Raw genomic sequence first — 26,987 nt, 5'->3', positions numbered from 1 at the left:
TATTCCATGTTTCTACGCGAGTCTACAGTGCCATCTTCTGGCCACAGACGTGAAACACCAGATCAGCGGATAAACTGTCCACTTCTCGGCTTAGCGTCACCAGGAGACAGGTCAGATCTTCGGATGGATGCTGGCAGAACAGTCTATGGGAAATATATACGTGTTTGCCGTTAGATTTTTTTTTGTCTCATTTAAGACAAAATGTCTTTGACAACTTGCCAGAAGGTTACTCTGATATCATGCTCCGTTCTCTGTGTTTCTCTGTTCCTTCCTAAAATGCTTTTATCCAGAGGGAAAAAGGATATGGGGAAACCCGAGGGTAAGGCGGATTAACAGATCATCATCCGTCAGTCATCACCATCCTCCATCTCTGACGTTGTTTTTATTGTCACTGCTGCTGGATATCCTACTGTAACAAATAATATGTAGGCCTATAATATATAGCGGCTATATCATATTGTATTCTTTGATACAGTATAGTAGCAGCAGCAGGTGTGTGTGTGTGTGTGTGTGTGTGTGTGTGTGTGTGTGTGTGTGTGTGTGACGTGTGTAACAATAATGTTAAAGCATGATTTAGAGTCAATGTAGTAAAAGTAAAAGCATAATGTATAGCTTGTGGAGTAGCCTACATTTCTTCAAGGTAGGCTACTATCCGTATTGGTTTTTGTTTTGCCTGAAAGACATACAGTAGCAACTTTGCCCGTGTTTATATATAACAAAATAAATGTATAAAAACAGCATTACAGCAGTCATAGGCCACTGTGGTGTTTACCTGCAGAAACACATCACCAGTGGTGGAAGAAGTAGGCCTACTCAAATGTTTTACTTAATAAAAGTATCAATACTGCAATATAGAAATACTCTGTTAAAGTCAGAATTCAAAATGTACTAGAGTAAAAGTATTTGCATCAAAATGTATTTAAAGTATTAAAAGTTCTCATTGTGCAGAATGTCTCATTTCAAGTTTTAAAATGTCTAAAAATATTTTGAAAATATAACAGTGCGACGCATTGTGAGCTTGTAGGCTATATTTCAAATGGCCGAAATGTACATATAGCGCTGAAGTGGTTAATGTATGTTTTGTAATAATAATCATAATCTACAAACTACTAACTAACTAAACTAACTAACTAACTACTAACTAAAGTCTTAAAAAATAAAGTGGAGTAAAAGTACTGGAAATTGGAAATACTCAAGTAAAGTACAAATAACTCAAAACTGTACTTAAGTACAGTACTTAAGTAATTATGTATTTTGTTGTTTTCAACGTTTGTTTTTATTGGCCAAAAAACATCCTTTCTACCAAAACACTGAAAACACCCAAATACAATGGTATTTCTGTAGGTAAACACCACATCACTCCAGTGGCTGATAACTGCTTGTACAGAGGGAAATGATTGGTGTAGAATACCGTATATAATTATATACAGTTGTTCAGAGCCTCTGCCTGACGACGAAAACGCCTAATATCTCCCCCATGCAAGGGAAAATTCCCGTTTAGGCTACTGGTTAATTTGGCTTTCTACGCAGGAGACCTGGGTTTGAATATTGGGCGTTGCACGCACGCACACACACACACACACACACACACACACACACACACACACACACACACACACACAGTTTGTTATCTAAACACAGGGGGAAATGACATAATATGCCTTTAACATTCCGTTCCTATTTTGGACATGTTGGGGAAGATTTGTCAAAAACAATTATTCATCATATGACAAAGTATAGGCTACAGTTAAAAAAACGATATCTTCAACTTGTCATATTTCACTTACAATGTTTACAGTACATTATTTGTATCACTACGCAGCCATCGCCGTTCATCTCTCTCCTCTTTTCTTCATAGTTGGGCCAGGGTTCTATCCCCCTATGATGCATCGTCTGTCACTGCCCGGGGACCAGGAACGCTGGGGGGACCAGGACTCTCACACCTGGGCACATAGTGTTGAGGCCATAACCAAGATCAAAGGCCAGGGGAGAACGAACAGCCTGATCGGTCAAGTCATCCCTATATATGGCTTTGGAATCCTTCTTTATATCGTATACATCATCTATAAGGCAAGTACCGATGGTCAGGCAAGCATAGAGGTCTATGAAAGAGAATATGGACGCTATATGAAACCTAATTCATACCTTCTTGCACAAATTACCGGGTAATGTCAGTTATTTTCAGCTTGTGACACAGCCACACAAACTGAAATTTGCCCGAAGAAGTGACCCAGATTTAGTTAAGAAGTTTTAACTTACATGCCCTTTACTCAACTCAGCAAAAAGTTCAACAAATTTTGTGACAATAAATGGACTGCAACAAGAACTTCCCAAGATTACAATATTATATTTTATTGGAACATCAAGGAATCAATCCAAGTTGCTTGCGGATAAGGGAGTATAGTACAGGATGGTAGAATGTGTACACACACACACACACACACACACACACACACACACACACACACACACACACACACACACACACACACACACACACAAGGCAGGCAAAAGGTTCATTGCTATAAAATACCAATGGTTTGGGGGGGACAGACACGCAAGCCCACTACAGAAATCCTGTAGCACTTGGACAGGTTATATTCACACTGACAGTATGGTATCCTGATTTGTATATAGAAGGGCAACTAAACATGTACCTTCACCTTTAAACTAAAATATACACACACACCAGGGCATTGCAGAGAGCAGGCATTACAACCTGCCCCACCAGAGCCTCTGGCTCTGGGGCATGTGTATTATATAGCGGCTGCCATTTTTGTTTCCAATGTGGTGGAGACACAGCCACGCTGCCACTCAAAGTGACTACTGGCCAATCACAGCATGTCTTTTCCAAGACCTGTCAGAATCTAGGGTGACCGTACACGGCGTACAGTATTTCATAAAATACCTTGTCTACCTCCACAGTAACACAGGAGGGACAATTCCTTACTGGCTACACATGTAAAGGAAGTGTAAAGTAATGATGGAAATAGTATGGTCTGATTATAGAAATGCAAACACCACCGCCCACATTCATGTTTAAAGCAATTTCAGGATGCCATCGTAGTGGTATCTTCTTAGTACTACTGCTAATGGTTGAATTGATAAATCATAATGGTTTCTTTCTTCACAGCTGACATGTAAAGGAAATACTTCAAAATCACAATACCACTATACAACACTACCACTACCATATGAGAATGTGGAGAGTAAGACCAGTAAGTATGTTTGATAATCAAATGTGCCTAAGTTTTTAACATATGTAGCCTTTTGTTTTACATCATGTAATGGCAATTGAAATAACTTAGACATTACATGAGAATAGGTGACAGTTTCCAAATGGAGGAAACCCAATTTGGGCAATTTTAACAGATCAACACGTAAAAAAAGAAATCTCTTCAGCATTTATTCAAAAGGGAATTCCTGCAAAATTCGACCTGGATCTCACTGGCTACGTTTACATGAAGGGTGATCATTCCGAATAAATACTTCCGAATAAAATACATCCGATGTAATGTTTTTTGCCGCGAGTTTACATGGGAAATGGTCATTCCGAATGAGTGTTTATATGGAGAAGTGATAGAAGACATGATACATGTTAATTCACGTGAAACTACGCCATCTGTTGGACACATAAAATATAGGCAGTTCATTCATTGTGACTGTCTCAACAATACAAACATATTACAGACGAAAGACGATACTTTGAAATCCCATCATTTCATTCCGCAGTAGCTTTGAGGCTGCTGGTTGGATAGGGGCGGCGCGGGCATATATGTTTAGTGTTTACCGTCTTTTTTTCCCCACCCGCTGCGGCGAAGGTGATCATCTCGTTTTTATTTGTAGGCCTACTACTATACTTTGTATCTACAGCACGGCCAGGGCACGCAACGCAACACTGATGATTATTATTGTATCGGGTCGCTCGTTATTTTTGAGAGAGAGAGAGAGAGACCGTTGAACACACACACACACACACACACTGTGACACACACACACACACACACACACAGATCAGGGGTATCTCATCTGCTGCTGCTCCACGTTTTTTTTGTGGATTTCGGATCTGAAAAAAGGAACGAAATAACGCGCTCTATGTGCAAACTCCTCGGCGCCGACGGCGCGCCTTGGATATGAGCGCCTTGGAGCATGCTCAGAAAGACCAGAATGAATTTACATCCGAAGCAGTGTATACATGAGTCAAATTTCTTTCAATCGCATTGAAAATCGGAGTAATCCGGCCAGTGACATCGGAATGGTTTTTAGATCGCATCGAGCGTTTTCATTCGGATGTAAGTTTTTGTAGGTGTTTACATAACAACGTTTAATAGGATTGAACTTCTATTCGGAATGAAAAGGGGATTTAACTGCTCATGTAAACGTAGCCAATGTAGACCTTTTTGTATGTCAATGCTTTTGCATTGTTGCTGTATTGAAATGTAGAACATAGAAATACTGTAAGTGAAAATCTGAATGAAATAGCAGATCTACAAGCTCATAACGTGTCGAGGTGCAACGCATTGTGAGCTTGTAGATGTGCTATTTACACTATATTTTAAATAGAATGAACCACTAACTTTGTGTTTTCTTGTTGAATCTCTCAGCTGAATATGAACTGGCCAGGCTTCAGCAGAAGCTTCTGAAGACAGAGAACTTGATGGACAGGATCATCAGTGGAAAGGGCCGCGGTTCTAGCAGGTACTGCTCATGTTTCCTTCTTTTTTCCATCAGCTATGAGCTTGTATATCTGCTATTTTTTTAGCCAAAGTATAACATTTGGTTAAAGTGGTTAAAATGATTGTAACACTGTTTTACATACTTTTGCTGGGGACCCCTGAAAACCCCTGCTAGGGGCCCATAGAGACTGCCCCCCAGCTAGCCTCTGTACCCACTAGGCTTTTATTTTCGTTCACATCCAGAGCCCCCAGCAGAGAAGAATATGATGAATTACAGATTATAACAGAATTAATATGGGTAAGCTTGGCATGAAAATAAAAAAGCATGCAAAAACACAGATCTTTCATTCATGCTCTGATGAGAATTAATCTTTGTTCCCACTAATTTGATCAGTTGTTGTTATAATCAGGTCAATATTTCATGTGAACTACATGTGAACTGATATACTGTGTTAAATGATATTCTAACTATGAAATAGGCATGCACGGTTATTTAAATTCCTTATTCTTTTGATGTGATGACCATTCTACACTGGACGGTGGTCCGCAGGTCAGAGAATTGGATGATTCATATGACAAATCAAAATTCATGTAGCCTAGTTATTGTTGCCTGCTCTGCAACTATAGTCTTAAGGCACCATAACATGGGCTATACACTGTAGGCCCCTACAGTAATGTCCATGTAAGTTTGTTTTGAACCACCTTTCCCTCTTTAGTCAATATTTCAGAAAGAAAAGATGGTCACCACTTCAAAGAGCATAACTATATTGGAGAGGAATTGGTTTCTAGTGTGTATTCATATTGAAATAGGTACATTCAGGATGTGTGAGTACTTTTCAATAGAATTAACTCTACTCATACTTAATAGTAATAATTAAGTCAAGCAAGAGTACAGTACTTCTACGTGAGTAGGATATTATAGTTCTATTTCCATCCCAGCAGAAGTGAATGTAATCATTAGTGAACTCTAACAGTGATGTGTCTGCCGTGCTTCTTGAGTCATAGTGCTTGAATCATTCTTGACTGTTCCCATATCTTTGGTGCTTTCCAGCGGCAAAGGGAAGAAGAGTAAAAAGGGACAATCAAAGAAGGAGGAGAAACTACTCAAGCAGCTCAGACAGATCACCCATTTCATGCAAGAAGGCCGCATGGAGGGAGCCTCCCCGGAGATGGAGGCTGAAGAGGTGCCTTATGCACAGGATTGGGATGGTAAGCACCCAACATGACCAATACGTGATGACTCTCAGATCTTCTTTAGGGTCTCTTATCGACATTTGAGTTTCAAGCCACGCCCAGTAGCTCTAATAACATTTAATTATGGTAAAATTGTTATAAATTCTGTCAATGTGTGTCCATCCAGGCTACCCTGAGGAGACCTACCCTATTTATGAGGAACCCTACGAAAGTCGTGGTTACAATGACGTTGTTGTCTTGGCGGTGCCGACCTCACGGCTGGATACTGCTGAGGCCTTGGCAGAGATGATGGAGCAAGAAGAGGAGGAGGATGTGGAGCGCAAATTGTCAGTAGTACAAGAAGAAGATGAAGAAGAAGGAGAAGGACAAGAAGGAGAAAGAGAAGAAGAGGAGAGAGAAGAAATGGAAGAAGAAAAAGAAGAGGAAGAAGAAGAAGAAGAAGAAGAAGAAGAAGAAGAGGAGGAGGAGCTGGAGGAAGATGAAGATCAGTTGGAGGAAGAGAAGAGGCTGCTGCTGCCTAGTCCTTGTCCAGCCAGACATGCTACAGACAGGCGTGAAGAGAGGCTGGGTTTGGATGTGAGCAAAGAGCTGCAGAGAGAGTGTCACAATGTGGGGAAGAAACAGATCAGCTTCAGTGAACACAAAGATGTGTACCACTACCCCAAAGAGGATGCATATGAGGAAGACAAGGAGGAGGAGGTAGAGGAGGAGGAGGAGGAGGTAGAGGAGGAGGTAGAGGTAGAGGAGGAGGAGGAGGAGGAAGAGGAGGAAGAGGTGGTAGAGGAGGAAGAGGGTAATCAGATGATGGTTGATGTGGATCGAGAGGAGGGGGTTGATGAAGAGGATCCAGTGACGGAGGCAGAGAGCTTGACCTTCGATTGGGACACCGGTTTCAACCCAGAAGCTGAAGCGGAGGAGAGTAACGAGGAGTATTTGGTAGTGTCACTGCCGGTGGAAGGTGACAGCGCTGCCCTTTCAGACCCCACTAAAGAGAGTGGGCTGAGGATGCGTAATAGGAGAGACATAAGAGATTCCTGAGGTCATGACACTGACTAACCTAATTATACAGTCCCCATGTGTCCCCTCCTATATCACTGTATATCATCTGTACAATATGGTAAAAACGAGGAGTCATGTACAGTATTTCTATTTTTAAGCGCCATCTTTGTATAATGTAGATACAACTCTCCTTTTGCACTTTTCACATAATAAAGACCTGATAACTATTTTCATTCTTTTGGGCATCCTGTTCTAAGTACTTTGTTACAGTACTAGTGTTTGAGAGGATTTATACTTTACCTGAGTTTATAAAGTGCAATACCTGAAAGAATGTTACTGGCACCAATTATCCAGTCTCTATATGTAGTAAGTAGTAGCCTTGCCGAGCCATGAGGCCCATAGGACAGGAGCCTATCTCCTGTTTCTGTAGCGTGAGGCAGCTTGATGTACAAGAAGTACACCCCCTGGACATGACGCTAGTATGTCGCTGGGACTTACCCCCAATCCAACCCTTGATGCTGAGTGTCAAGCCGGGAGGCACTGGGTCCCATTTTTAGAGTCTTTGGTATGACCCGGCCAGGTATTGAACTCCGACCTCCCAGTCTCAGGGCGGACACTCTAACCACAAGGCCACTGAGCTGGTGACTCTATATGGCTTTATTTCAAAAGGTTCGAATCACAGTGAAAGCTTGCTGAGATTTGTATTTATTTATTTACTTTTGATACTTCAACTTTTACTTTTGACACTTTTGACACTAGTAAAAGTACATCTACCGGCGTGAGCGAGTGGTTTTCTTGGGTGACTTTACCGGAGTCACTTTAAACGAAGTAATGCCGCGTTCACACCAAGGAAGCTAGAAAAAAAGCTGTTCATTCCAAGCTTCAAAACGAAAAAGCTGCTCTGCATAGAGATAACATGGGACCACGAAGCAAGAAGCTGCTGCTTCTAGCTTCTAGCTTCCTTGGTGATGAAGATCAGCATGGTTGAAATGTTGAAATAAATATGTTTAGGAGCTATTACTCAGTGTGTAGATAGGCTATTTTACACCACACTTTGAGTTCTGGTTTACAGGTACAAGATGTGAATGAATCTCCTCATCGTACAGCTTAAGTTAAGTTGCATGGGCTACAAAATAAAGCCATCAGTGATTGTTTAATGATAGATGAAGACAAAAGTATGGAAGCCCAATTCCATACCATTACTTTTTATCCCATGACATACTTTGTCAAAATTGTCAGACATACTGTTTCTGAAATGTCAGGCTACCACAGAGGGGCGCTGTTGTCCTTTGTGCCGAGTGACTGTAATCAATGTGAAGAATACTAACTTTTATATCTATGATTATAATACAACTTAACGTATACAGCGAATCAATAAAACAGAATGCTCATGACTTGTATCACCAGAATTTTACTTTTTTTTGCAATAGATTTTGAATATGAATATAGAATATGTCATAACATAGGTTCAGATTGAATGGATACATTTATATTGTGATATTTTCTTTAAATGAAAGTGAGGCTTTGTTGGACTCACTTAAATTATTTAATCACTGTGTGTAAACAAACACTACATATTGTACACATTTTACATTACAATGAAAGCACTATAAACACATATGAAATGAAGGGACCTCCTGCTCCCAGACACGTGTATGAAAAGAGCAGTCTTTCTCTGTAACAGGTCAACTTGCTTGGAAATTTAAAATAGTTAGAAGACAATTAAGTACAAGAATAGCACATTTGATTAAAGAATTCTTCATTACCCACAGTAACAATATCAGAGATTGTTCTTTGCTCTTTGCCTTCGTGAACAAATTCTTAACAATTAATAATCATCAAATACAAAATAGTATCATAGAGAAAGGAGTTGCCCCATAAGAAGCAAGTAAGAAGAGAAAAAATATTTTGAGTAAAAATATGAGCAGCAATAAACCTACACCACATTGTACAGAAACCTGCTGCTGGTATTATGAATAATGTACTCCAGATCAGTGAAGTATGAAGACAGTTATGGATGGAATAAGTAGTTAGTATAATAGAGTGAAATGGAGGATTAGAATCAGATTTGTTCAACTCGATTCTTCTGACTTGAATGCTGTCAAAGTTGGGCAATTCAGAGAATGTGGGTGAACCTTTAAAGGAGTAGTTCACCCCCAAAAGGACCCTTTCTTTCTTTCTTTCTTTCTTTCTCTTTCAATTCAATTCACCAGCCTTGAATTCATGATGCATTGTTTTGTTTTTGTTACATTCCTGATCTAATATTTGAATTAAAGTAAATCTTTATGAAACAAAAAATATTAATTCCAAAACAACTCTCACACTGCAATCATAAGCATATTTATTTAATATATCTTTTTTATATTAGTTTTTTTATTGATATTAATTTGACAACAGTATGAATAATTAAAAACATAAAAAATGGGTTCATTAATATTGGAATATCGGATCAGGAATGCGACAAAACAAAGAATTCTCTATGAAGGCTTCATGGGGTGAGCAACTGATGTGCCTTGCTGCCCCTTTACCACGACACTGTCAAATGAGTGGTAATTTAAAGCTGCAATCCATACAAATGTATATGTCCTACCCGAGATTTACCACCTACCCAAGACTTGGGCAGTAGGGATATTGCACTTTGAGCTTCAGTCAATACCTCTTATTAAGCAGTAATGCATGGTCCTACATCCAGGGTCAAAATATATTAATAGAAGAGAAGGAAGACCACCTCCAACCACCGTTATATTGTATATAGCTGGATTGCAGCCTATAAGAGCACTACACCCATTTTCAACCATTTAATTATAATTGGTACTTTACTTACTAATGCTCCTTATACTGCGATAAAATGTAGAGAAAAAAAATTACGTCTCGTTTGAAATGACCACACCTGCCTACAGATGATGTAACTGGTAGTCGTCCTTTGAGTGTACCAAATGGAATAATTTGGTTACAAATCGAATTGAATATATCTGGGCTATCAACTAAAATACTACCAAATCATATAACAAATAATGTAGCAGTAGCCTATTAAAATCTCATGGAAGTTCTGCTTTGGGAGCCAATCAAACAGCATGTATTGAGGAAATTAGGAGGATTTGAGTATGGAATTGACCGATCAAATCACATGAAGGGGAATATCTCTAATAGTACAGCAGGAAGAGCAAAGACAAATTCAATCTCAGTTCAATGGACAGTTGAAGCATAGTCTTCAAAGGCACAATAAAGTATGTACAACTATACCCCCCCCCCCCCCCCCACCACATAGACATTAAAGTAAAGTGCACCATTACCCTATACTGTACATTCTCATGTTTGATAGTGTAATACAAGATGTTACAGGACACACAGCATAGTGTGGCATGCTTTTAACCTGTTTAGGTGACATGTGTTTACTGTGCTTCTGGCTCCAAGGGACGAACACTGATAAAAACGAGTGCAAGTGATACGGGACGGAAATGAAATGCAACGTATCATAAATACATAAATAAGAAAATATAAATACATATTATTGTGTGACATGTACGTTATTTTCTTCCCCCCAGAAGTCAGTCTTAGTTTAGGAAATGCATGAGTATGTCCATGCATTTGTTTTTGTTGTTGTCGAGAACACTAGGCTACATGACAACAGCTCAATTCTCTGTTAAGTCTTTTAAACCTAAAGTTGGGCAATTGTTAGTGTCTTTAAATGATGGATAAAGAAATGTTAAATAATTTATAGATGAATTTTGTTTTTATCATTTAAAGTAAAAACAAACAAAAAAGTTAAACAAATTAACTTAATTTTGAGTGGATTACCTTTTGTGCTTGTGTGTTACACTGACCAAGCCTACTGTATCTCCCACAACAATTAGAGAGACACCCACATCCATCCACAAACATAAGCATTCTAGAGCCTAATTTATGCTCTGTCACACGATGGTGTCGTGAGACAGTTTGAATCAGGCTTTAGTTAACCATTCTAGGTGATATCTTGGTTTGTGCATGGATCTGAGGTCTGCAGCCCTTGTCAAGAGGACATGGACTAGTACTCCAGAGGCCATCATGCTGGCATCAAGTAGTGTATCTGAAAGATAGAGGATGTGGGATGCTACTCACAAGCTAACTTGCTGTCAAAGCTAGAGAGAGCAATGGCAAAGGCTTGCAGGGCACACATAGGGTAGTTATAGTCCATGGTGAAGACATCTTCTGCCACACGACCAAACTGCATCACAATGTAGTCAGCTACAAAGGAGGAACAAACGACAAAGAACATTTGAATCACTGACACTGAACAGGCCAGTGTCAACCTAATTACTATGAGTTCTAGTAATTAGCTTTTCTTTCTTATGTAACATCGTAAATAACAGAATATACAGTATCAGATTTACCCTATTGGCCTGAATGTAAAGCCCTAACCACACCAAAGCGTCGAGGCGGTTTTAGCGTTGTCCCTGCGGTGTGATATGTCCTGTTGCACGTTGACGTGCATCGTCCCTAGTGAATCAACGCATGGAATTTAATGGCCCAAACCACACCAAAGGGTCGAGACGTTAACTCCTTGCAACCGTTTAGACCCAAGGAGTTGCATGGTGACCCTTTGGTGTGGTTAGGGCTTAATTAGACTACGTTTTCCCCCAATGAAAATATCCTAAAAACGGGGTCGTATTATAATCGGGGACTAGACTATTTGACATTCATTGTTTTTTTTCCACAAATGGATCTTGAAAAATGCGGGGTCGTCTTACAATCAGAGTCGTCTTATATTTTGGACAATATGGTAATTAGATTCAATAGTAAAAGTGAGACAATGGAACTCACGGTCATTGTCGTGAATGATCTGGAAATTCTTGACAGACGCCTGCGTGACCCTGCCATGGAAGTTGAGCACATAAGATTGGGTGTCGTCGTTCCATACTGGGGTCTTATTGTGGAGTTCGATGACACTCTCTGTGCTCTTGTTCTGCCACCGTGCCAGCAATGACTCATGGTCCTGCATGTGTGATAAGGAAACATGAAAGGATTTAATGATCAATCAGGGCTGGCCGTACAAGGAGACAAACGTATCGTCGGTGTCGGGTGTAGATTTGCTATTTTTGTGTGACACTGTAGTATGATGAAGAGGGGTGTTAATTTGCGAAAAAGCTGAAATATGGAGATATGAGGTTTCTTAATGTTAGATTATCATAAAAGGTTGAGCATGGCTGGTGTAAAAGACTGAAGCTGTAGAGGTTTAAAGAAGCTCACATTTCGAGGCCGGATGGACACTCTCTCATGGTCCATGTTCATTCCAGGAATGATGACGCTCATCTTACGAGGTCCCTTGAAGCCTAAGACATTAGTCTCCTACAGTGAAAAGACAATGAGTAAGTGCAAGCAAGTTTACATTATAGTGTAAATAAGTGTACAAAAGAGAAAGTGTAAAAATAGTGTACAAATATGTACATTTGTATTTTGTACACTCTCAAGGCCTAGATTAATACTCACATAGCAAATAGCTGCGAGTTCTTGGCGTAGGTCGCTAGCTTCGAGGCTGGTCGTGCTCTTCACAGGATTGAGGCCATTGTCATAGACGGTGAATTTGGTCCCCATGAGGTTAGACCTGTGATGAAACACAACATAATAGACCAACAAGGACCAGTAGTTAAGTGCTTAAGCCTATACTTTGTGATACGGTGAATAACAAAAAGAAACAAATCACATTTGTGTGACGTGAGTGGCGTCCACTGTGGCTGGCTGGCTGCCACATGATGTCACTGCTTAAAGCAAACATTAAAAGTCCATAGACTTGGACTGGCCCTTGACGTCATTTCTGAAAGCCAGTCGTTGGAGGAGAAAATGACAATCACACTTGTGTTAAGCGAGGTGCTCTTATCATCATACATCTTCATACATCATCACAGACACCCAGACACACACACACACACACACACACACACACACACATAGCTGGGCATAGGAGGGGCTATAGCGCTCCTCAAAAAGAATAATAATAATATATACTAATATATATAATTATATATATATATATATATATATATATATATATATATATATATCCGTTGCTGTCAGGAGGAAACCTCCTAACTCCATTCTTGAGGGTTTTTTTTTCCTAATTCAGTGCTATTGAACACCCTTTACGTCTGTGTGTTGTTTCGAAAATATTGAACCAATGGAAAGTAGTAAAAAGTGCTTTGGGCAAAACCTCTTAACTCCATTGGACCCTCAAAATGTCTGCTAAAGCAACTAACTCCACCACCTCTCCCCCTCTCATGGAAGTAATTGACAATAAATAAAGTTACAACACCAACTTTGATGAGGCAGTATTGCTTTGTTTTAAAAATATATGGTTTTCTTAATTTCCTGATGTTTCACCATATACATATACAGTATATATAAAACTTTTGTATTTTTTATTCACCTATAAAGACATGCCAAAAATAGGGACACCAGATTGGGTTGAGAGAGGTTAATGAGAGAGAGAAACACAGGGAGAGGGACAGACAGAAAGTAGCCCTAAGCTCCTAACCATCAATAGTGAATTGCATACAGCATTTCAATCAGTCTAGTAGGGAAAGGGAACATGGCTCCACAACAGCCAACCAATGCATTTACTGTAACAAGCCACCACTTGCTGTATTAACCGCTTCACCACTAATCATGTTTTTCCAATCGCAACACTCCCAAGCTTAAGCATCCACTCAAGCACTCGTTCTGAGTACAAAGGAAGGAAAGAATGATTTCTGGAAGCTAGACGTAGAAGTCGCCATTCTATATTCAAAGCAATTGTGGAAAACAAAACAAGATTGCCAACAACTACAGTCCTACGCATAGTTGTAGACTGTACTGTTAGTGTATATGTGGTTGCAATAAGATATTCTCTCATTATCTCATATGCTGAGGCATTATGGGACACTATATGCAGTATCAGACTGGACAATGTTCATTCGCTTTACTCTAGTTTTTCACTCTACTACTTCAATCAAACCATAGCAGCAATACACTGCAGATTGAATAATGGTCTAACAGTTGGACAGACCTTCAATTTGGACAGCCCTCTTCAGGGTTCTGATAAGCACTAGCTAAAAGGTTATAGTTAATTGCAATTTTCCTCTCCATCACTCCAACAGGAGGTTGATGGGGAAGGCTTGAGCTGAGCAGATAATCGAGCAATGGCTTGGTCGGCTCTGCAGATTGATGATGACTGCACACAGTGCGTCACGTTGGATTAAAGCTCAGCAAGACTTCCGTGGAGCCATTGAGGGGACATTCAGGCCAATAAGCTTCTAGTCTATGAGATCAATGTTGTCACCTTTTCTTACTAGTACCTTACATGAAACACTGATAATGAACACACCTACTACAGGTACAACATGATGTTGCTGTCTTGCAGAAACCTCCATGTTGTAACTATCAACCTTGAGAACGCTGATGTATCAGAGTAAATACACCATGTGAAAATTGGCTATTTCTTCATTAACTCCATTATCCACTCAACTGCAATGACAATGTGTGAGCTTTTTAGAACATCATGTGCTTAAAGTTCCACTTCCACAGCACACACACACACACACACACACACACACACACACACACACACACACACACACACACACACACACACACACACACACACACACACACACACACACACACACACACGAGGAGCCTCCTGAGTCCTGACAATTTAAGTGGTACCTAGTAAGTAGCATTGGGAACTGTTAATTCCCAGTGATACTTACATACGTTTAATACATGTAATTCAAATGTGCAGATACAGAACTTGCAGCCACGGCTCCTTCTGTATTGAATGTTCTTCTGCCATAAGCCTATAATTGTCACCACAAGGCCGAAGGCATGCGGAGAGACTATGTTTTTCATCCATGGCAGTATTGCTTTGTTTTCAATATACTGTACGTATATAGGTTTTCTTAATTTCCTAAAAAATGTATATTTTTCATTTCCTGAAAATTTCACATTTTGGAGTTAGGTGGTTTCTTCCCGTTCCCGACAGCAGAGATATTATATATTTTGAACAATATGATCACTCAATACCAAACAATGCACACCCACAACAAATGTTCCTGACCTGGTGGAAACCTGTGCTCCGAGGAGCACCTTTTGTAGTTCATACAATTATGTAATTTACCAAAAATAACACATTTTCAATTTCAGTGCTTTCATCAAATGTATGTAATTGCAGGTGCTCCTTCCTCAACAATGAGCCAGAAGTGATTCAACTAATTACCCTCTTGTATTGAATGCCAAAATGGTGTGATAACCAAAAATCACAGAGAATGCATGCAATGCTAAATTAATTCTTCTTCCTAAGCGGACACATAGGTTATTTCTGTCTCAAGCTCTATTCTGAGACCAGTGGGGAAAAGACTTTTGCAAGCAGCTCTTGATCTCATAGTCATCATGTACAGTGCAATATAAATCATGTTCTAACAAGAGGCAGATTGAGCGTATAAAATGGTTCAGAACAGGAACTTAAGGCAACAATAAATGCAGTGTCTGAAGCAAAGTATAATAATAGATTGCTTACTACAGCAAGAGAAAGAGAGAGAGGTGGGAGGGAGAGAAAGAGAGGGATTGGAGGGAATTGACATTAGGCAACAGCATTGGTTCTGATGTCAGTGCAAATGTGCCATTGTATGGCAATGTTTGCTGTTGTGTGTGACATAAGACCAGAGTTTGATCAGCGAGAGATCAAGCGAGAGAGAGAGAGAGAGAGAGAGAGAGAGAGAGAGAGAGAGAGAGAGAGAGAGAGAGAGAGAGAGAGAGAAGGCATTCTCAGCAACCGTTTTGTCCGAGTATTCAGTGACGTAAGTACTGTACTGTAGAAGTATAATGGACTGGGTGAATGGGTCATGCTCATATATACATACAGACCTACACAGTTAATATTAATGGATAGTGCTTGTGCTCACACAGACAGACAGACAGACAGACAGACAGACAGACAGACAGACAGACAGACAGACAGACAGACAGACAGACAGACAGACAGACAGACAGACAGACAGACAGACAGACAGACATTCAGAGTTGAAAATGCTTCACCACTGGAACTAAAAGCAACATTGAATGTTGTGTCTGAAACAAAGTATAATAACTAAAACAAACTGTCAAGTAAAAAACAGGTCGGCGGACGAGGAAAAATCTCTTTTATCAATTATTTTGGTTTTCAACCATACCTATAGTATCTAATATTTGAGTCTGTGCAAACAGACCACTAGGGGGCGCTCCCAACGCTTTTTGAAATCCTTATACCCATACCTAACACCCCACCAAAATTCAGAAACTAGCCAAATCTTGCTGATTTCTTACAACTCCGCCCCCCACTAGATGTCAATATTGGCCAGCAACTCTACATCTGACCTCAAACCTCAAACCCTTAGATCTCCATATACCTGTTCTGACATTCCATACTGTATGTTGATCCTTCCCCATCTATCTCTACCTTTTGAATTATACCTGTCCATTCAAATTTCAAACTCTAGACGAGCCTACCCCAACGTTATGAGTGCAGCCGCGCCCGGCAGCCAGGGTAAACTAGAGTTCTCAACAGGCCCGAAAATTAAGGCCCGGCCCTACCTGGGCCCTCATCAAACCCTGTACACTCAAGAGAATGTCCCCACTACCACCCTCAGAACTCCATATATACTGTATGAAGCTGACCTGTTCTGACATTTCATAATGTTGATCTGACCTCATCAAACCCTGTATACACTCAAGACATGCTCCTTATATGGCCAGTACATAATTCCTTCCATGTTGATCTGACCCCCCATGCCAAAGTGCCAGCGCTCGCCCTCAGGCGTCTGCCGTCAACGAGGCGGATGTGTGACCCTTTAGGCTTAGGGCGAGGTCGCTTCTCGCCCTCAGGCGTCTTACTGGTATTAGAATAGTGTGTACTTTTCACCTCACACACAGCATATACAGAAGAGCAATGAACAAAAGAAGAAAAATTAATCAGATATGATTCATTGTGATTCATCACATTTATGTGTCTTTAAAATGTAGCAAAGTGTTGTTTTAACTCAAAAAAATTTTTTAAATAAAGAATGTGCTGTATGCCTGTCTTCTACTATAGTGCAAAAAAACATTTATCTAAGGATACCACATGGAAAACAAAGGAAATATGAATAATATAATAAATAATTCAGTTGCTTTCTGTTTTTCTTGCTAGACAGCAAAGCTTGTCCTCAAATGTAATCAAATGAGAGGTGAATAAAAGTCTGTCATGCGGCATTACCTCAGCTTGCCGATGAAGCTCTCTCCACCTCGAGACAGATCCGTGGGATCGATGGAGATGAGATAATTAGATGTTTTACTCTTTTTTCTCTTCCTCCCAGCCAACAGGAACACCTATGGCAATCCAGGAATCCAATTAGTATAACAACAAATCAGCATCACCATTAAGCCCAAGGCAGCCAACACATGTAAGCCTGTGTAATGTTGTTCCAGGCAGCTGCATACAGCTTGACAAACCATGTCTCGTCAGAAATATTTGATTCAAGCCCTGTCAGAAGTATCTGATTTCTGTTAACTATTCATAATCATTATCAAGATTATTCTTATGGGAAATAAGAATTTAAACAACTTTGAGAATAAAATGTTTGCACTCTAAAAAGTCCAAACGATCACAAATACCAGCCATATGTGTAAAATATATAGAAGAGAGAAACAGAGAAACAAGCTTGCACACTGGTACTGGTACTACTAAGAAAGGGAATGTGGACGCATGGTGCTGGTACAAAAACAAACAAAAAAACATTTTAGCCAAACCACACACCTGTGTCCTGGCTATTATAGACACATTAAAGGGGCATTCCACTCATTTTCAATTTTATGAAAAAAACATGGTGAAACACATCTTGATGACATCATCAAGATGTGTTTCACCATGTTAATGATTCTTTTCAGACCTCCAGTTCTAGGAAACACAGAATGGGGGGGACTTTTTTATTATTTCCACACAACAGCTCTAAGGTATATTAATGACACAGTCAGCTCTCCTACTACATTGAATGGGAAAGTGACTGATGGTAGTCTGCTCAAACGTTACTCTTTTACCTGATTTATACTAACGCTAACTTTACAAAAATGCCCAGAACATCGGGATGAACCTGTGTAGTTTATGGCTGCTCCAACAGTAGTGGCAAAATTCAACTTTGGAGAGAAACGGAATGCTGTTAGATGAGCCATACTGTATAAACAGAATGCTGTTAGATGAGCCATACTGTATAAACAGAATGCTGTTAGATGAGCCATACTGTATAAACAGAATGCTGTTAGATGAGCCATACTGTATAAACAGAATGCCGTTAGATGAGCCATACTGTATAAACAGAATGCTGTTAGATGAGCCATACTGTATAAACAGAATGCCGTTAGATGAGCCATACTGTATAAACAGAATGCTGTTAGATGAGCCATACTGTATAAACAGAATGCCGTTAGATGAGCCATACTGTATAAACAGAATGCTGTTAGATGAGCCATACTGTATAAACAGAATGCTGTTAGATGAGCCATACTGTATAAACAGAATGCTGTTAGATGAGCCATACTGTATAAACAGAATGCCGTTAGATGAGCCATACTGTATAAACAGAATGCTGTTAGATGAGCCATACTGTATAAACAGAATGCCGTTAGATGAGCCATACTGTATAAACAGAATGCTGTTAGATGAGCCATACTGTATAAACAGAATGCCGTTAGATGAGCCATACTGTATAAACAGAATGCCGTTAGATGAGCCATACTGTATAAACAGAATGCCGTTAGATGAGCCATACTGTATAAACAGAATGCTGTTAGATGAGCCATACTGTATAAACAGAATGCTGTTAGATGAGCCATACTGTATAAACAGAATGCTGTTAGATGAGCCATACTGTATAAACAGAATGCCGTTAGATGAGCCATACTGTATAAACAGAATGCCGTTAGATGAGCCATACTGTATAAACAGAATGCCGTTAGATGAGCCATACTGTATAAACAGAATGCCGTTAGATGAGCCATACTGTATAAACAGAATGCCGTTAGATGAGCCATACTGTATAAACAGAATGCCGTTAGATGAGCCATACTGTATAAACAGAATGCTGTTAGATGAGCCATACTGTATAAACAGAATGCCGTTAGATGAGCCATACTGTATAAACAGAATGCCGTTAGATGAGCCATACTGTATAAACAGAATGCTGTTAGATGAGCCATACTGTATAAACAGAATGCTGTTAGATGAGCCATACTGTGTATAAACAGAATGCCGTTAGATGAGCCATACTGTATAAACAGAATGCTGTTAGATGAGCCATACTGTATAAACAGAATGCCGTTAGATGAGCCATACTGTATAAACAGAATGCCGTTAGATGAGCCATACTGTATAAACGGCGTTGGCTGAGACGAAATAGTAAAAGGTCCTGAAAGATACATAACGTCGGTCTTACCCAATCTTTCTGTTGTATGAACACAAGGCTGCTGTTTAGCCTACCTCATACTTTAAATGCTTAAAAATAATAATATTGTGTTACTGTTATTATTAACGAAACATCATATTACTCAATTCAAGTACATCAATGCAGTGTAACAATGACATCAAATAGATTTGGGATTTATTTGACACATTATTATTAGGCTATTATAAAGCATTTAAATTATAAGGTATAAAGCACATCAGCCTTGTGTTCATACAACAGAAAGCTATAAACTACACAGGTTAATCCCGATGGTCGGGGCATCTTTGTAAAGTTAGTGTTAGTAAAAAGCAGGTAAAAGAGTAACATTTGAGCAGACTGATCAGTCACTTTCCCATTCAATGTAGTAGAATGACTGTGTACACCACAGATATCTTGTCTCTGTCTACAGGAAATACGTTCGCTGCAACCAGCATTACAAATAAATGAGATAAAGGTTTTCTGCCCAGGAGCGAGAACATAACAAAGACTGGCCACAGTACAAAGAGGACAAGATCCAAATTCAAATACACAGATAATACTAAAGTGAATTCTCTTTCAAAATGTTCATGTTTCAGGAAATGAAAAAACATCCAGCTCAAGTGGAGTTAGGAGGTTTTTGTTGAGAAAGAAAAAAGAAAGATGGCTAAACGGGCGGAGGTAGCTGATTTGGCAGATAGTTTGAGGATCCAATGGAGATATGAGCACTTATTAATACTTAGGTTAAATATTTTTTAACCAACACACAGACATAAAAAAACATCTAAAACCTAAAAAATGAAGATAGGTGGTTTCTTACAGACAGCAACGATAATATGTAAATGATACTGTGTGCGAATGAAGTCTTGAGACTTGAATGTAAAATGGTATATTTTGTGGGTTCATTCACTATGAACTTTTGTAAATCTTAATATAAGGTAAACCGACATGTACTGTATAAAGCTTTGAGCTTCAGCCTACGCCTTTTCGATCAACCCAAAAGAAAAGTTGGATGTAACGTAAAATGTAATGATTTATGTCATACTGTTGATGATGATCGAAATAAACTAAAAGTAAAAAGAAACTGACGCGTCGTGAGCTTGTAGGTCTGCTATTTCCGGCGTGCTGCCCACTGTCCAAACAAGAAGGCACATCAGGTGGAGTCCCTGCAGTACACAACAGTGTGTGACTGACACAGTATGTAAAGGGCAGGCAATCCATAAATATAGGAATCCTCTCTTACGTGTTTGACGTTCCTACCCAGAGCTTGATTGCCAGGATGAGCCTGTCTTCCCTATACAGTACATACAGTAATAATACAGTACAGTCATCCCCATGCACTGATCTGTGTAAAACCTTTGCCCTGCATGTATAGTCTATAAAGTCTACGTTTTGGGAGGGTGTTTGCTATTGCTTCCAAATTTATTTAATGCTTTATAATTTTGTGGGGCATAACGGTATATAAAAAGTGACATAGTGCTGCTTTAAGTAAATGTACTTAATAACTTTCCACCACAGCCACCAACTAACCCTATACTCTCACCTTCTTGCCATCCTCTCTCTCTAGGTGGAGGTAGTAGGTGGGGTAGATGCCTCTGTCCATGCCCTTCTTGTCCCGAGTGATTCTGCACTTCACTCGGATCCCCTGGGGCGCGGGACGCAGTGAGAATTCTTCCAGGTCGTCTACATCGATGGCTGGTTCACCAGCCGGCGGTGTGGACGCAGAAGCCGCCTCCTGTGGGACAAGATCAGCCACACACAATACAAGACTCGCCTCATGAGATGGAAGACTAGCATTTGAGTAGTGAGCATCCACCCGGACTGAAATAGGGTAAGGACGCTGTCTTAAATGGGGACACGCCATAAGAGACTGAACACACATCATGGCTACATGACCAGCCTGTGTGACAGGCTAGCACTATCAAATTTCCTAAATTGATTGGAACCCAAAGGTTAATTCACTTTTAAAAAGTGTTTAACCAGATTTTTATTGGGATGTATAGCTTAACGTTCCTTTTGATGACATAGAAAGCCCTTCTTGCCTTTTCTCTCAGGTCGTTCGCAGCTTGGTTAATGAATGTGCATCAATTAAGTTTTTTTTAACAAACCCCCGCTTGGTAAAGTAGATATTTTTGCTTCATACTTTTACTACTGTCAGGTGATATTGCACATTACCCAGGACCGGTCACAACAAGATCTCAATAGGCGAGATTGCCACTCCTGTGTGACCAAGCGGCGGCTATAGTAACAACAGCACCGTGGCTGAGACAACAAAGGGACTTCAGGTCTCATTTAGCCTAACACCGGGGTTGGAGGCTGAAAACACTGAGCAGAAGGAGCAACGTTAAAAACTTGGCCCTCCACCAAGCACCCACGACCACCAGAGGCCACCACAGACCCAGTCAACAGCCCGTCACCAGTGCAGAGGGAGCCGAAGAATACAACCATGCGGGATTCAGTGCAAACGAGGACGACGATGAACAACGGCCTGCATCCAGCGAGGCCCATAGCCAGCCCCCAGCATCTGTCGCCAAGGCCCATGGTTTCATCGAGGCCCTCCAAGAACCACACAGCTAGACCGCCCGAGGGGCCAGGCCCAGGCCTACCACCAGAGCCTCCAAAACCGACCGACGATGAACCCCACCTGCTTCCCCTACCCTCCCCCCAAGGCAAGATGCGGAAGACAACAATGGCCAATGGCCATCTGCTCTGACCTCAGCCAACATTGAGGACATCACCACTATTGTCGGCGCCAACGGACTTCACTTTTTTCATTTGAATGTGAACAGCCTTTGTCCCAAACTGGCCGAAATCAGTCAACTATTTCAAAGCGGTAAAGGCAAACGTCCTGAGTTTCTCTGAAACAAAATTTGATGAGTCTACCAAGGACCCAGAGATTAAGTTAGAAAACTACTCAATCATTACAAATGACAGAAACAAACATGGTGGTGGCGTGTGCATGTATTTTGTGCATCGATTATTCGATTACAGAGGGGAGAGTTTGTAAACACACAGAGAAAAGATATTACACAGTTTCCCCAACTTTGAGAACCACTGGCTAAAATCAGCCATCCCAAACCCACACAGACTATTTATATATATATATATATATATATATATATATATATATATATATATACAGTAGTTACAGTCCACCACTGCATTTACTGTACCTACCTTGCATGACTTCTTGCTGGTGGCAGAGCCTGGTCTTGTATTGCTGTTGAGCTGAGAGGAACTGGAACTCATTTCATCTTCATCGTCCTCTTCCTCATCAAAATTCATACTGCTAGAGATACCTTCAGAAATAAAAGGCACAGATCTGCCATTGGAATATCAATATTGCACAGTAAATGTACATTTATGTATTATTATATTATAAAGAAAGCTATGTACTGCCGGCACTCTACAGAATGTACATTGCTGACCATAATTATTAATTATCACACCTACTGTATGCTAGTTGTTACTGTGTTCCAGAGAACCATGTTTCTAGGTTGCATGTTATATTATTGATCCTGTATTATACACTTATTACTGTACCTTTATTTATGTTGCTATGGAAGCAGGAAAAATGATTGTCAAACAACTGGTTTTGTCTGTGAGCAGCCGTGTAATACTAATAAGTGGTATAATGGCTACACATTGGTCATTCAAAATAAACTCTGGCACCTTGAAAGGGTTTATTTTCTAGTAATGGCTCACTGTACATGACCTTTCAAGGATGAAGCAAAACTATTCCGTCTATTCCAATTTACTTCCGTATATTCCCTATTCCCCATTTAGGCGAATAAAAATAAAAACTGTCTGGCTCAAGAGAAGGTAGGCACAATGGACTTTCAACCTAGCATCCCTCTTTCAGACATGCTATTACAGAAGACAAACATTTTCCAAAATGTTCAAAAACAGCTCTAAAATAGCTATACAAGGACATACAGAGACAATTGTGCTACCTTTTTTCAGCATGGTGACTCGCAGGTCTTGTTTGCTCTGGGACTGAGTGCAGCTCATCACAACAGAGTCTCCCTCGCTGTCCGATGTGGTTGAATGGCCCACCGTCAGGATCTGGATGTGACTATCCTCCAGATGGGAAGTGGAGCCATCCATCCCTGCTGACACACAGCGGCGGAAAGCAACTATATAAGTACATACACTCAAGTACTGTACTTAAAAGGCGTAGTGAAACGGAAATGGTGGACATTTTATTTTGAAGTTTCAGACGGTTTCAAGTTGAAACACTCTCTCTAGGTCGTCCTCAGACGAGCCCTCCATCGTCGTTTCCAGTCATCCCGGTTCTCCATACATCTGGCCAGTTCGTTGGTACTTTGCACTCCTGCATCGCTCTTGAGTACATCCACGTATGTTAGCGTGGGGCGTCCTCGTAATCGATGTCCGTGTGTTGGTTCCCAGAGCACCAGTTTGCTGGCTGTCAGTTCTTGATGTCTTTGGCAGTGTCCTGCTAGTCTCATTCTCCTGGCTGCTATTTTCTGGCTCACCCTTGGTAATCCCTCATACAGAGTCTTGTTAATGACATGTACAGTCTTGCTGATGTTAAGTACTGCACGCAGCATTCTGGTGTAGCACCCGTCAAGGGACTTCTGCAGGGTTGGCTTCAGGGTCCAGCATTCACTGCCGTATAGGAGAACAAAAGTCCACTGTTGCGTATAAGAAGCTGAGTTTGTTTTGTCGGGGGAGATTGGAGTTCCATACACTGGTCATGCCATTCAGGGCCCTCCATGCAAGTGCCTTCCTCACTTTCAGATCTTGCTCGGTTGAGTTGACCCATGCGCCCAGGTCATTGACTTCCTTCAGCACAGTGCCTCCTGTGAGAGGTGGATGTTCAGGTGAGATGTTATAGGTGATAACCTCAGTTTTCTTGGCATTTAGCCTAAGGCCAACATTGGCACACTCTGAACCAATCAGAGCGTTGCATCCCTTCAGGGGATGGGATGGTATGGGACGGTAGCTATGATACGCAGGACAGCATGGAGTGTTTGTTTACAAGTCAGATAGTCAGCCAGCTTTACCAGTTTACTCTTATGTGGCTTATTTCTACCCTATAATGTTGTCAGATAGGCCAACATATTTTAGCGTGATGATTAAGTTGAAACCGAGTAATACACTGTCTGGATGTTATCTTGAATGGGAATAAAAACAGAAGATTTCTGTAATCAGTGGCAGTGCAGCCTGTGCTGGACGGATGCGGAGATATGGGTAATTAAACGGATGAGCTTCATTTTTATTGGCTTTTATCGATGTGGGCCGCGACACGTCATCATGCAGCACGTGATGACGTGTCGAGCCCGCTCATCCTAGGGCCACGCATCGCTAATGGGAAGAAGGCAATAGCGGGAGGGCGATACTGTTTTAGTTTTTACTGGAAAAGCAAACATGGCAACCCATGTTTTCATATGCCCAGTTGCTTGGAAAGTGCAAACTTGGCAATGTGGCTGAGTGGCCCTAATTTTAGTTTTGCTTGTTTTTATACTGTACTGTACTGTACTGTACTGTACTGTACTGTACTGTACTGTACTGTACTGTACTGTACTGTACTGTACTGTACTGTACTGTACTGTACTGTATCGTACGGTACCATAATGTATACCGTACTGTACCCTATTCTAGCATATTGTAGCATACTATACTGTACTGTATCATACTGAACTGTGCCATACTGTACTGTACGGTACTGTACCGCAGTGGAAAGGGGAGGGTGCGAGGAATGGGGAATTTGTGATGTAATTTGCATCACAGCGTAATGTTGCACAATAACAGTGTGTCTGACAAAAGTAATATTTGTACAGTAAATATGGCAGTTGTGGGGAAGCGATGTAGTGCATATGGATTGGGGTGGCGTGCAGGATGTTTTGTGCATGGAGAGATGTGTGCTAACGGAGTGGTTTGGTAGGAGAAGGCCAACGGATAAACGGCCATGTGTTTGTTTACCCCCTTTCCATTAGGGTAGAAGGATTGTGTGTACTGCATGAGCACTGGAAATCCTGTTGCCAGGTGAGTGTTACATGTAGCCTATGCATATGCACTGTAGATGGATTGATTGAATAGTTTATTAGACAGAATGTAAAAACAGCAACAGAGTACAGTCAAACACTCAGCCCAAAAGGGATAGCACCAAAAAAAAGTCCATTTAGTGTAGGCCCTGTATGTAATCAATCGATTGCAACGATCCTGTTGCATGTGAAAATAGTTATTGTGGTGCTGTCTGCAAGTCAGTAGCCTACCTGCCGGTGGAGTGGGGTTTTACAAGTCTGTGCCCAGGGGCCCATTGTCTCATTAAGCCCTATTTTATACTTTGTCTATTCAAACATAGTTGAATTACAAGCTCACATCGTGATGTACCGTATAATACACAGTAGTGGCAAGTCGACTGCAGTGTATTAGTGGAGTTGCAGCATCAGTTTGATGTTTGTCTGGGTTATTTATGTACATCTAGTCAGCTCTGGGATTTTTTCATGGTTCTTCTGGCACCCTCTGTTCCTTTGTCATTCAATTAGCTGTTGTAACAAGGAAGAACATAATGTCCCCTGCCACTGCATCAAGCACTCAAGCACAGCTAGCTACAATAGGGCTGAAGTGGACTGGCCATTACGACTTCAAAGCCATCCCCCCCCAGTCCTTCTGGCTTCTCCTAATAGAAACAGCATGGCCAGCACAAAGATATCTTTATTACAATAAATGCAGGGAATCTCTGTACGTATGTATGTCTGTAATGCACGTATCTCGAGAACCGTTCTACCGACCAACTTCAATTTCGGTTACGTGTTAGTGGAAACAGCATGACACTCACATGATATTATAGTGCCGTCCCTCTCAGTAGCCTATTCCACAATGTCACACCACATATTTGCATACTGGGCCCTGGTTGGTTATAGCCTGGTTCCAGACGAACCTGGTTGGCTCGACACCACTTCGGCCGTGAAGTCCTCCCACAATTGAGAGGGGCCAGACTTAATCAGTATGCATTGCAAAGGCAGATGCTTGCTGGCTATGCAAGGTTAGATCAACCTATAATCTACAATACCAGATATTAACGTTGTACGACAGAGTATAAATTAGACATCCAGTAAGGTGGGTTGAATGATCCTGATCATGACAATGTCATGTACAATCAATTCTTAATGTGCATTACAGTATGGACAAATCAAATAGTATGAGTATGAGTCAAATGTGTACCATGTGGGGGTGTTATAAGCATAATTGAATACGTAAACTAAATATATGCGAATCCAACAATAACCACATTATAAAAACACTTAACAACACTCCTATGTAACAGGTCATACATATCTTCTTCCCAAAAGGACATTCAAATTATGAAGGGTATGGCCTGGTCAGCCTGCAATGACATGCATAAGATCTGGTCATCCCAGCTTAGTAAGATGTTAAAAGTAAAAATATTCAGGACGACCGCTGAGCCGATTCTACTCTATGGCTCCGAGACATGGACACTTTCAAAGAAACTAGAGAAACGGTTGGATGGCACTTACACCCGCCTTCTAATGAGAGCGCAAAATCTGTCTTGAAAGAGCCACCCATCGACTTATCTAATATACGGTAAACTTCCCCGTGTTTCTTCACTAGTCCGATCCAGAAGAACACAGTTTGTCGGCCACTGCTACAGAGCTGACAATGAGGTTATATCTTCCCTTCTTCTATGGAGTCC

At 40.7% G+C, this 26,987-nt stretch overlaps 2 protein-coding genes across 2 annotated transcripts in view; one reads left to right on the top strand and one right to left on the bottom strand.

Annotated features, from left to right (window-relative positions):
- Positions 1 to 201: 201 nt before the first annotated feature.
- ric3a (RIC3 acetylcholine receptor chaperone a) lies at positions 202 to 6,908 on the top strand (the record flags this gene model as incomplete). Its single annotated transcript, XM_080770461.1, has 6 exons — positions 202 to 319; positions 1,859 to 2,070; positions 3,134 to 3,218; positions 4,605 to 4,698; positions 5,728 to 5,885; positions 6,037 to 6,908. The coding sequence occupies 6 exons, from the start codon at positions 202 to 204 to the stop codon at positions 6,906 to 6,908; spliced, it is 1,539 nt and encodes a 512-aa protein (XP_080626587.1).
- A 4,051-nt stretch (positions 6,909 to 10,959) lies between these two features.
- Positions 10,960 to 26,987, bottom strand: part of tub (TUB bipartite transcription factor) — a gene marked incomplete at both ends in the record, with an annotated part of 35,109 nt that continues 19,081 nt past the window's right edge. The window contains 8 exons of the mRNA XM_080759371.1: positions 10,960 to 11,093; positions 11,670 to 11,841; positions 12,096 to 12,194; positions 12,336 to 12,450; positions 17,110 to 17,222; positions 20,850 to 21,041; positions 22,484 to 22,605; positions 23,260 to 23,418. Coding sequence (XP_080615497.1) covers positions 10,960 to 11,093; positions 11,670 to 11,841; positions 12,096 to 12,194; positions 12,336 to 12,450; positions 17,110 to 17,222; positions 20,850 to 21,041; positions 22,484 to 22,605; positions 23,260 to 23,418 — 1,106 coding nt within the window. The remainder of the gene's footprint in view (positions 11,094 to 11,669; positions 11,842 to 12,095; positions 12,195 to 12,335; positions 12,451 to 17,109; positions 17,223 to 20,849; positions 21,042 to 22,483; positions 22,606 to 23,259; positions 23,419 to 26,987) is intronic.

Source organism: Protomyctophum bolini (genome assembly GCF_963924005.1).
Source record: "Protomyctophum bolini genome assembly, chromosome: 1".
Classification (NCBI taxonomy): Eukaryota; Metazoa; Chordata; class Actinopteri; order Myctophiformes; family Myctophidae; genus Protomyctophum; species Protomyctophum bolini.
This window is presented reverse-complemented; position numbering and strand designations above follow the sequence as displayed.